The sequence below is a fragment of the Salarias fasciatus genome, chromosome 15, assembly GCF_902148845.1.
Source record: "Salarias fasciatus chromosome 15, fSalaFa1.1, whole genome shotgun sequence".
NCBI classification, from domain to species: domain Eukaryota; kingdom Metazoa; phylum Chordata; class Actinopteri; order Blenniiformes; family Blenniidae; genus Salarias; species Salarias fasciatus.
The window spans coordinates 9429904-9442143 of NC_043759.1; the positions used below are offsets into that span (position 1 = coordinate 9429904).

Consider the following 12240-nt stretch of genomic DNA (forward strand, 5'->3'; position numbering starts at 1 on the left):
AGGGAATGTTGTGCAAAGCTGCACAAAATGCTGCAAATCAAATGAGCCCAAAAAGTCAAACCGGAGCAAATGTTCATGATGTCATTATGAGGCTGCATGAAGACGACGGTTTCTGTAGAAAGACAGGACACAGACACTTCAGAACAACACTCACTGACAATATTCATTCATGAGTCAGGGGAGCGGCTGTAATTTCTCTGCTTGATAACGCAAACATTCTCAGACGCCTCTCACATCTCACTCCTTCTCTTCTATTGTTGGTTGTCTTAGAGTTCCCTGTGGAACATTTTCTCTTCCAGATGTGCTCATTTTGCTTGGAAATGTTACTAATCCACATAGTTTAAATGGTAATAAATCATAAATACTGAAAAGGTTACATGCTGTTGTCTTAAAGTTGTGTTAAGACGAGCCTTTTAAGCATAGTGTTGATTTAACAGTCACATTTGTGCATCAAAGAATCTTACAAATAACAATAACTCAAGCAACAAAATATTACATTTATTTTTTTCAAATTGTGGCAAAACTATGGCGATGTGTAACAGAATGAGTTGTCACTTCTAGAAAACGAAGAAGAAAATTAAAATCATGCATAAAATTGTGTGTTTTGATATTTGTGTTGTTCTAATTTGCACAAAAGAGATAATTTGACTTTCCAATTACATATTAAAAATGCACTTCTTAAAAACATGCAGCTGATGCGTGAGCTGAAATAAGGTTGTTTTTTCCCCAAAGTCTTATTCATATTTAAAAAGGACTTATGCTTATCTTAAATATGAATTTCATATGCCTATGTATTTGCTGATTTGTACGTTTTTTGTTTGTTTTTTTACTATTTCCATCACTTTTTATATTTTAAAATACATTTTATTAATAATATATATTTAGAACTTTATCCCACGTGCCAACAGGGTATGTACCACATTTTGAGGCTCACAGAATTTGATATAAGTTCATTATTTGCATGTCATTCACATCTTTGGTATTTTTTCCCAGAGACACAATGTTTGATATCGATGTTTCCCATGTGCTTATATTTTGAAGGTCGTAAGGTGAACTTCCGTTGTCCTTTATTTTGAAACACACAAGTGCCGGATGTTAGCATGTTTGCTGTTCGCTTGTCTGCAAAGGAAGCGGTTAGTCCACAAATTCTACCATTTTCCAGGCTAGTTTATCAGAGTAATGGTTCCGAGAGCAATAAAGAGGCAGCAGGAGACCTTTAGCGAGCGTTTTAGATTCACAGTACTCTCATTAAAATACAGATAACGGTGTAAATGAAGGAACTTCCTCGTCCTCAGTGTGACGCTTGCTAGCTGTTAGCTAGCGAAGCTAACAACTTTTCATTCATTACTGCCTCTTTGTTGCTAGCTAACGAGGAGCTTCACAACATTGGCCTCAGACTATCGCATTAATTCTTTAATTTATATCACGATGTTGTGGATATTTGTTAACAATCACAGTTATGTTTTCTTATTCTGTGACCAACTGTTGAAAGTCGTATTGTTCGGCAGATTTGTTAGCATCGTTAATAAATAGCCCTTAGATGCATCGACACATGAAGATACTGCAAGGAATATTTAATGCCACTGCATTAATTGTATGTTTTCACGATGATTGATGTTGCGTTGTGTTGTTGTTTTTTGTTGTTGTTTTATGCGTGCTGTTATAACGGTGCTGTGAATTACGGAGGCGGTTGTTGAATATTGATGCCAGAGGAAAATTATTAAAATAACTCGCGTTTCCTCGTTGCATCTTAATAATTCCTCCCACGTATTTGCAGGTATATCTGGCCGTTTTGAGTTTCTGGATTGATTAGTCTTTGGTGTCACATCTTCTCTTCAGAGACGCTCCACTTTCCTGTGTTTTGCTTCTGTAGAGTTATGGAGAAATTTAGCGCAAAGTTTTCTCCATTCATCCGTTTTTAACCGCTTATCCGTGACCGGGTGGCGGGGGCAGCAGTCTGAAAGCAAGGATGTCCTGACTTCCCTGTCCCCAGACTCTCCCTCCACCTCCAGGATTGCTATAGTAACAACACATTACCTGTAGGGTAAAACTAACCTGTCTCACGAGAGCTGAAGGAGGAGGTAAACTGTACTTCAAGGGTCAAATGACATCCAGCCAGTCTTTGTTTTAGTCAATCAACCTTTCAGCTTAAATGTTTCCCTTTAGCACTCTCCCATCACATTTAGAAGATCATGTGTTCAAATATAAGCTTTCAGTATGGAGTTTGCATGTTCTCCCAATGCCGAATACTTTCTGACTTTCAACATCTAATAAACCCTCTCTTCTTTTTTTTCTGTGCTTAGCTGAGTCTCCTTGTCATCCATGAAATGATGGTGTTGAAGCTTTCGGCGATGAATGTGTGAGAAGAAAGCCCCGGTGGTCCTCCTGCCACGCCACACACTTCCTCATGGATTCCAACAATGACGATGCTCTTGATATAATCATCACCAATGTGGTGGCCACCTTCAGGACCAGGTGTCACCTTAACCTGCGCACCATTGCCTTGGAGGGAACCAACGTGATCTATAAACCTGAAGTAGGGGTAAGGATACCGAACTTGGTGGAAGAGGACTTTCTTTTTGTTTTGACTTAGAAAGGGTCAGTTATGGAAGGACACTGATATCTTTGTCATTGGTTTTGTTTTCAGAAAGTCTTGATGAAACTCCGTAAACCCAAGATAACGGCCTCAATCTGGTCCTCAGGGAAAATCATCTGCACAGGTGCAACAAGGTAAGCAATCCACACACAAAATGAATTCTTGGACATATAGACACAAACGGTGAGGGTTGCAAATTTAATGCCTGTTGACCAAAACCAGCACTGAAACAGTTCCTATCCAGTCCGCCAAGCCACCAGGCAATTTATAAAAATTTCAAAGAAAACATTGATTTATTTGACAAATTTCTTAAGAGATCTGAGATCCGAGCAGAGAGATCTGTGACAGTGGCATGAAAGATAGATACCTTATTGCTAGCAAACTCAAAGACATGCCATCAGGGTGAGTTTCTAAAAACATGCTTTATACGACTGCTCCATGAGAAATTTTTGGACATTTCACTGTGTTTTTTTGCAGCAGAATATAACAAGAACTTTGGCTTTATGTTGAGATTGTTCTCATTTGGTGATGATTAATTGCTTGGTTTTTTTTTATTTGTTGCTGAGATCAGATCAATGCTGTGTGTGTTTTACAGGCTGTTCGATACATGTCTAACATATTTTTGTGCTGCCCTTCTCTGATTGTCAGTGAGGATGAGGCAAAGCTGGGCGCTCGCAGGCTCGCCCGCTGTCTGCAAAAACTAGGCTTCAAGGTGAGAGCAATGTTGTATGTAGTTGAAGACGAACTGCTTTGTTACAGAGAACACTTTCCTTTGAAACCTGTGATAAAAACATGCCTGACAGTGTGTAGAAACATAAGCGTTTGTGTCACATATGTGATGTCCCTTTTGTCTGATTCAAGACACTTAACCTGATGCAAAATACAGAATGTAAAGAAGCTATTGAAATGGGTTTGTAGCTTGCACCTTTGAAGATGCTGCACTGAAGCCAAAGGAAGAGTTTACCTTTAGTTATGTAAAGGAAAATATGTGTAGCTATCCAAACATGAATATTTGTCTATGTGGTGTGTTCAGGTTCGATTTTCAGCCTTCAAAGTTGTGAACGTGCTGGCTGTCTGCTCCATGCCGTTCGCTGTCCATCTTATAGACTTCACAGTGAAGAACCGGCCCATCGCCAGGTAATTCAGTCCTCCGTGTCTTGAAGCCCTTAACAACGGCCGATGATTTGAAAGCGGTGTTGCACCGATCAGTGAGCCTCTGGGAAGGATTGTTCTGTGTGCTTGTGGATGATGACCTCTGGTGGTGTGAAGCTGGAGTCCGTATTCTTCACACAGCTCAGAAGACTGGAAATGAATCATGATTATCATCTAGTGGTTGTTGTGATGATTATTAGCAGTCCTCACAAGAGGCATACACATGTTTTTGTAATGTATCTATATGTTGATTCAACTTAACTGTGCACGTGTGTGTGTGTACCAGCTATGAGCCCGAGCTCCATCCTGCTGCTACGTACAGGATCAAAAACCTAAAGGCGACCATACAAGTGTTCTCTACCGGCAGCCTCACTGTTACAGGTATCTCCTCCTCCGTACCTAACCTTTCTCAGCCTCCTGCACTCACAGCTTACCGGATTGAGGTCATGTTGTCATAATGTCTGTTAGCACCAGCAAAGAGGTTTGTGAATAACCCAATTCCCCAAAGAATTTCAGCCCGCGGGGAAATAGTTTAGCTGCCTGTTATGTGGCCGAGTGAATTTTCAGGTGACGCTTGAAGCACACGGCGAGACGTTGTTTGAAGTTGCTCCATTTCCCCCTCCGTGTTGTCTCAGGACCAAACGTGCAGAATGTGGCCACAGCGGTGGAGCAGGTCTATCCGCTGCTGTTCGAGGTTCAGAAGCCGCTCTGCAAGTGAAGGGAAACCGCGCGAGACAGAGAGGTGGAGACTGATGAGGACGCACGCTGTCTTGGGATGGGTTCGCTTGTTTCCGTCACTACATGGCGGCAGCCACACACTGCTAACACGACTGACCCACTTCAATTTGAACTCAATATTAAAATGACCCTTGTTGAAAGTTGAAGAAAAAGGTTTTTTATCACCAGGTTTTAATGTTGCTGTATTTGGGTTCTTCTGATTTAACAGCCTAATACTGCAAACGTCTTCCAAGTTTAATAATATTTAGAAGAAAGAACCCCTCCTTATCTGATAGACTCAATCTGACTCTGCTTTTGCTGTTTTGTTTTCTTTTGCATGGACAAAGAACGATCGGTGTAACTATTAATTATTAATGCTTAACACAGTGGCGACTCAGTGCGTTAAGATTGAGAAGCCTCACATGTAACTCTGTGTGCAGGAAGTTGTCCCGTTTGGCACTTTTCTTTGGAAGAATCTCCGTCCATACCTTGTTAGGGAAGGTTCCTACACTAAAGACTCCTCAGCATTAAAACCCTTATTGTGGTCGGGAGTGAAATAAACAGTGAGGCTGTTACAAGTGTACACAGTGTGAGAGCAGGTCCTCTGGCAGAAACATGTACATGTTTCCCATGTTCATCGTCCATTCATTCACTTCTGAGTTAACCTTTTTTGGATTGGTTTAGAATACACACACACACACACACACAGACGGTTTCACTGCATCATTTCCTAACCTTTGTACGCACTCGTTTTCTTACGCTTCAACAGTGTGATTTTTAGTCACTCAAATCACCATAACACAACTAGCCTGTTCATTCAAAATTACTCGTTTATTGAGGAAAAGGTGAGAGAATTAAAGACACGTTGTTCAAACTCGGCCACATTCAACGTGAACAAACCCTTAAAAAGTTCAAGAAACACAACAAAAACATTTTAGCAACTCTTTACAGTAAACAATGTGTTCAGGGGCTACAGTCAGAAAAATTTCACACAGTCTGCAAAACTAAACAAGTCAAGTTTCACAAAACGAGAAAGAGGGATGCGGAACGTTTCTGAACTAACGAGGACTCCCGGCGGGTTTATTGGGCTTAGCATGGGTATGTATATATTTAATGCATCTATCAGGAAAGATGTTGATAAAAGCTTTGATATGTTGTATGTGTGTAATGGAGTACTTTTTGAGCCCGTGTACGCAGATATTGTGGCACAATTTTTTTGTATTTTGTATAAAAATAAACTGATGGTTTAACTGGCCAACATGGAACACACGTTTCTGCTTTGATTGTTTTGGTGAATGCTCTGCATGTCCCCAGTTTCTGCACAGAATCCTCCTAAAAATAATAAAAAAAAAAAAATGTGATGGCACAAATAGATTTAAAAAAAATGCAATTTTAATAAGTCAGACAAAAAAAAAAAGCTTTATTTCAGTTAAAAAAAAAAAATCTAAATTATTTAACAAATGTCATTTTGCATTGCTGGTACCAATAAAAACATTCACTCGGCACTTTTTACACATTTTATGACACCAGTATCAGATGTTGCATCACTGAAGCAGAGACCTGTCAATTAGCCGCACTGATGGGATCCGCCCACAAAACGCAAACAAAAGACAAAGAGCTTTTCCTGAGAAATTGCTGGAATCACTCAAAAATATCTTAGTTAAAAAAAAAAAGAACGAATTACTTTCCCACTCCATTGAGAGAAAAAAAAAGCTACAAAAATACATTTTTAGTGTACAGTTGTCTACATGTCGCACAAGCCGTTTTTAAATTACTAATATGTTATGTAACCACAGCAGGGTGGGTGGACTTTACTAATATTGCACCATTTTATTGCTTGGCCGGCCTCAGCGCACCTAACAGGATCTATTCAATGATCTATCACATCCACCCGCTCACACACGCACACACACACACGGTTCGGACAGTGGCACACGTGAAATCGAAACCTCGCGGCAATGCAGAGATACCAAACAGCCCGTATGCTTGTTTTTTAGATGTAGAGAGAAATGCATAGAGAAAATATGCAAACTCCACACAGAAAGTCCACGGATCAATAGTTTGGAATCACAATTGGTCTGTCTTTTCTTAAAGAAAAGCATTAAATAATCGAGGGAAATTTCATTTATGTATTTTTTAGTTTGAGTGATTAAGATATGAGTGAGCTATCCTCAACAACACTTTATAATAGTTTTCTTGTGATTCACATCATACCTGATGCTTAAAAAAAAAAAAAAAAAAGAGACTGCATGACAGGAACCAGCTGTGACTGCAGGAAATACACAGATGCGGAGTCGTCTTTTCTTGAGCTTTGCACCCGACTCTCCGGTGGGGTCGAGCGGCGGCGCGTTAAAGGAGTTTGGCGTTTGCTGGGATCTCCGTGGAAGAGCTGACGGTGCGAATCAGGCTCTGCTGAGGCTGAACCGGTTTGCAAATCCTCACCTCGAAGTTCTTCCTAGAATAAAAAAATGAAGAATCAAAACACGTCATTTTCAAAAAATCAGTTTGCTGTTTCGGGGTTTTTTGTCTAATCAGTCACTCACTTCTTGGCCAGCTCTTTTGAGATCTCCTCCAGAGTGCGGCCTTTGGTCTCCGGGACGCAGAGGATGACGAACACCAGCAGGATGAAGCTCATAGCCGCATACAGGAAGATTACATTTGGGACACCAATTTTTTCTGTAAGAGAAAAGAAATTAAATGTTTTTTGTTAAAGTTTTGAAAATCTTTAAGAAGCAAACGTGATATTTGAACATCTGCAACAAAATGCATTCTACAATAAATAAGCTTTTTGCAGTTGCACTAGAATAGCCAGACCTCACTCCTCTGACCACAAAGTTTACATGACAGAGATATTTACATTGGCGTGGAACTAATGCGTCTAAATTATATTAATCTGCAGATTTTCATGACGCCGGCTTGTGGTCTCAGCCCAGAAGTGGGAATTTCCCCGCCTCATATCAGCTACATGAACTCTACAATATGAAAATCAATAACAGATTTCACACTTGGTGTATTCATCGCTCTTCTAAGTAATCCTGAGTCATCATCACCTGTAACCGTGAGGAAGGTCATGGAGATGAGGAGGTTTGTAGCCCAGTTCACAGCCGACACCACCGACACGGCCCTGCCTCGCACTCCCATCGGGAAGATCTCACTGAGGACGACGTACGTCACTAAAACACACAGAGATTTGTACGGTCATATCTTCTACTGGCAAGTTGTAAACGACACGTGAGTGTGCACGGCGGAGAACGTACTTGGCCCGAGGCTGAAGGAGAAAGCCGCCACGTACACGAGCAGGCTGATCAGCGAGGCCCACTTCAGAGAGGAGGACACTTCGATACGAGTGATCTCTCCGCTTGACGCCCAGTCCTCCAGCTCCTCGCCGCTCCACTGGCTTGGAACAGTCGGGAAAACGTCGCTGCTGTCCAAGTCCAGAGAAGTTCTGTTTGAGTCCCACTGCACGTGCGTGTGGTTTAGTGCGTTTGGACTTTTGCACAGGCTCGTCAGGTGTGTGTGGCTCTGCAGCGTCAGCGTGCCCAGCGCGGCCAGCGACACCGCCATGGTGACGGCGCCGACGCACAGGAAGCTCTTGGGTCCCAGGCGGTCGACCAGCAGCACGGCGGGGATGGTGCCCACCACTTTGACGATGCCGAACCCCGTGGAGGCCAGCGTGGCGGCGGCGTCGCTGTCGAAGCCGACGCTGCGCAGCAGCGGGGAGGCGTAGGACAGGATGTTGGGCTGTCCGGTCACCTGCTGCAGGAAGACCAGCGCCACGCCCGTCAGCAGCCGCGAGCGCAGGTTGGCCTTGGTGCTGAACAGCTCTCCGAAGCTGTGCTCCGACTCCTCCTTCAGCCCTCCCTGAATGTCCCTCAGCTCGGTGTCCACGTGCTCCTTGACCCCGCCCCTCAGCCGGGTCAGCACGGCGCGCGCCCGCTCCACGTCGCCCCGCCCGACCAGGAAGCGCGGGCTGGGCGGGAGGAACAGCAGCGCGCCGATCTGCAGCAGCGCCGGCGGGATGACCAGGCCGAACGTGTAGGCCCAGCCGTGGGGCACGGTGGCGAAGGCGTAGCTGCAGCCGAACCCCAGCATGACGCCCACCACCAGCATCAGCTCGTACAGGGTCACCAGCAGGCCCCTCCGCTCCCTCGGCGAGATCTCCGCGATGTACAGGCACGCCGCCGTGCCCGACAGGGCCGTCCCCATGCCCACTATCACCCGGCCCAGCGTCACCGCCACGAGCGAGGTCACGACCACGGCTACCGCGGTCCCCCCGACCACCATGGCGGCGCTCAGGAGCAGGGAGCAGCGCCGGCCGTAGCGGTCGAGGACGGGGCCGCCGGCCAGGCAGATGAGGAGCGCGCCCAGCAGGTGGGAGCTGACCAGCAGTTCCTGCTCCCTGCAGGAGAGGGAGAGGAGGCCCCGCAGCTGCAGGAGGACGCCGGAGGTCAGGCCCATTTCGTAGCCCAGCATCAGACCGCTCAGAGAGGCCGCCACAGCCGCCACCGCCACCAGCCAGCTGCAGCCTGGAGGCGGGAACAGACACGGGGAGAGCGGGAGTCAGAACACAGAAACCAGTCCAGATCTCGATCAGGCCACACAAGAGCAACCTTGTGTTTGACGCTGTAATGAAGAAGACCTGACTTCATTCTAGCTCTTCACGAGTCGGATAAACCAGAATAAAGACGGGTTAAAGGATGTGTCTTTGGGCACATTTTAAATCTAATAGTCACAATTAGTCACATTGGACTCAGGCTGTCCTCTTCTCTTTCAAGCTCGCACTAAAGACAGGACATCAGGACCAACAGCTTCTGATTCCAGCTTTTTATTTTATTGTTCTCTATCAAGTCGACTCATTAGACTGTATAGATAAGCCAGCTGCAGTGTAGTATGTAGCGCAGGAAGTGTGTAACTCTGCGTGATCATTGTGTAACTGGGTTGACTGGTTACATGAGGAGAGAAACACAAAAAACAAGAAAAAGTATTCATTTTGGTTATGCTGAATGACAACCTGATGTACAACCTGAAAGTAGACTAAAGTCCAAAAAACAGTCAATTCATTGTTTGTGGGCAAAATGCTTCTCTGTGCACTCTCTCTCCCTGCAGGTTCCACCCAGCCGTGAAGTGGCTTCACCAGCGCTGACTGCGTGGAATTAGAGGTCAGAGGTTCAAAAGAGGGGAGATGACTTGATCTTGTGAGCAGTAATGATTCAGTGTGTGTTTGAGTGTGAGTGTGTGTGTGTGTGTGTTGGACATGTGAGAGGAGGGTCGAGTCTGCTCGATCACTGCAGTCAGACCGATGGGGAGCAAATAGAAAATGGATGAGCTTATCCTACACTGATGAGATAAGTTGCACAATTGCCGCGCTATTAACACGGGCCGCAGTAAACGTCAGAATGACTGATTGATCTTAACGGCACCGTATCGCTGCGATCAATACTATCGTTGATTAGCACATGCGAGTCGGCTGAATCCATTCATTAGGAAGCCGCAGCGTACAGCTGCATGTGCAGCTGTACGTCGAGAGTGCTGGGGTCACGCTTGCGAGACCTTTTGTCATCGTTTGAAGTTTTGCATTGAACGTTAAAGAAAACCAAAGACGCAGCTGCAAACTGGAGGGCCTGGCAGATATTTTCATTGGCGGTGGAGCTGACCCCCACCCGTTCGATCTGCTTCGCTGTTCCCCAAAACGTGCGGTGGGAAGCGACGCTAGCTGCATCGCGTCGAATACCGAGAAAATCGCTCGCATTCTTCTGAACTGAGCTACACACCTCAGCGCCTGTCGGCCCACGGTAACAAGGTACTTATTAACAAAAACCGGTCAAAATAGTGTTGATAGACGGCTTTCTCGTGCAGAGCTGGAAACAGAGATAACCTGAAGTTTAATAAGTTTAAATCTATTGTTGAGAGAGAGAGAAAAAAAAGGATTGTATTGATGAGTTTGTTTATCTAAAGAATAACAATAAAATCCTGATTCCAGTCTGGGTTAGATGTTATGTGTGTCACACAGGTCAGGTTAACTAGATAGCAGCATAAACGCTGTCATAAACAGCTGGTTTCATCACGAAGCGCAGAGCGATAAACGATCAAAGTGGAAGAGTAAAAGATGCCGCAAACTTTTTTTTCTTTAATTCCCCCTCGGGCGATTGATCATCACTTGGAATTCTTAGACAAAGAAACATGTTTGGTGAGTTTCGTGTAAATTCTTTAAAGTTCAAAGAAACACTGCGTTAAAAACATGACTTTAAACTCAACATTCACAAAGGTTCACCAAATATCATGAATTATTCGGAGGATGTTAAGTGTGGAGACTAAAGGAACATTTGCAAGACTCATTTACCGCCGTCTCCTCGACTTTAAAAACAATCCAGCCGCACATTTTAACCAAAAGACTGTTAGAACACTGAAATCACTGAAAATACGGTGGGCTGCATAACAGTCACCAGGTTCTCCTCCACAGGCACTCTTAACAGTTACTGATGACTCTGGACAGTGTTTTGGGGACTCCTACCATCAACTGAACATATCAGAAACTAAAGACATGGTTACTGATTTCAGAAAAACTCACTGTAATTAAAGATCAGAAAACAGAGCAAGTGCAACCATATAAAGGGTTCGAGTTCAGACACAACATTATAAACAACTTCGTTTCTCTAGCTGAGCTGAATAAGACGCACTGCACTTTATTTCATTTTTATATATTCTATTTATTAGTTCTTATCTCAATTTTTAACTTTATGTTCTCAGTTTTTATATCAGATGCTGCTTTTATCTCCCTCGCGTTTTATAATGTGTTTTATCTTAATCTTATTTAATGTATCTTATCTTTTTACTTATCGTTGAATAGAGGAATTCTGTGCCAAACCACCGAATCACCTCCTGCAAACTGATCTACTCACAGGTACGATTGGAGTGACGTGTTTGTATACCTGATGTTTTGGGTGGGGTCAGTCTCTGGGTCTCAGAAGAGACATTGCATGGGAGGTGAGAGGTCATCTTCTTAGACTCACTGTTGGGATCCATCTTCAGTTTCCACCAATCACAGTAGGCCTGGAAGAAATGAAAAAGATTATGTAATTTAGCAAAATATTCATGCTGCAACTTGACAAGTGATGACATGTGCTGCCAGCTTGGTATGAGCTGATGTGTTGATTATTTTGACCAACTGATCCAACAGATTACTTCATTAGTCTGCATTTGGTAGAAAAAGTAAAAAAAAATGTAAAAATATCAGAACTTTTTTTGTTTGTTTGCTTCGGCAGCTCAAAGTTAAACTTAAAGCCCTGTCAAGCAGCCCAGCTCCGGGAGGCCGACTCTGACACTCAGCTGTTTGGAGTATTTGCACGTTTTCTCCCCAAGACTGCGGCTCGTGAAAGTTTGTCTCGTGCAGAGAGAAGAAGCTGTTGACTGTCCTCACAACTGCAGCATCTCATGACAGCGAGTACAGCAGCTGACAAACCCTCTGCTTTTGTTTCTGCAACCCGAGCAAGGTGATTCCTGAATTCTTTTTTTTTTTTTTTTTTTTTTTTTTTTACTTCTTTGGAAGTGTGCACGTGTATCGGCACGGAGTTGAACCGTCTTCCGGAGCGCGTGTCAGCGGCTCGCTCCTACCTGACACCCCGGCTGTGTCTCTCGTCTGTCGCTCAGATCCCAGCTTTTCGGGCCATCCGCTCCGGGCTCGGCAGTTTGTCGCACTTTTCCTCCGATGCTCACTTTTCCTGCGCTCGTGGCGGCGGTGCGCACACTCCGCTTGTTTTGGTGAGGCCTTCGCTTAG

At 44.2% G+C, this 12240-nt stretch overlaps 2 protein-coding genes across 3 annotated transcripts; one reads left to right on the forward strand and one right to left on the reverse strand.

The window, feature by feature from the left end:
- The first annotated feature begins 1084 nt into the window (after positions 1 to 1084).
- Positions 1085 to 5720, forward strand: tbpl1 (TBP-like 1). Of its 2 annotated transcripts, none has more exons than XM_030110525.1 (7): positions 1085 to 1133; positions 2304 to 2542; positions 2648 to 2730; positions 3245 to 3308; positions 3630 to 3733; positions 4035 to 4129; positions 4384 to 5720. In XM_030110525.1, exons 2-7 carry the CDS (start codon positions 2408 to 2410, stop codon positions 4464 to 4466), a joined length of 564 nt encoding a protein of 187 aa, XP_029966385.1. In that variant the 5' UTR covers positions 1085 to 1133; positions 2304 to 2407; the 3' UTR covers positions 4467 to 5720. The 2 variants fall into 2 exon arrangements, with proteins under 2 accessions (XP_029966385.1, XP_029966386.1); XM_030110526.1 differs by having other exon boundaries at positions 1088 to 1370; positions 2303 to 2542.
- A 14-nt stretch (positions 5721 to 5734) lies between these two features.
- slc2a12 (solute carrier family 2 member 12) lies at positions 5735 to 12199 on the reverse strand. The gene is made up of 6 exons (XM_030110524.1): positions 12077 to 12199; positions 11395 to 11515; positions 7723 to 8991; positions 7516 to 7638; positions 7009 to 7141; positions 5735 to 6920 (listed from the first exon to the last, which is right to left on the reverse strand). Exons 2-6 carry the CDS (start codon positions 11486 to 11488, stop codon positions 6815 to 6817), a joined length of 1725 nt encoding a protein of 574 aa, XP_029966384.1. The 5' UTR covers positions 11489 to 11515; positions 12077 to 12199; the 3' UTR covers positions 5735 to 6814.
- Between the last annotated feature and the right edge of the window lie 41 nt (positions 12200 to 12240).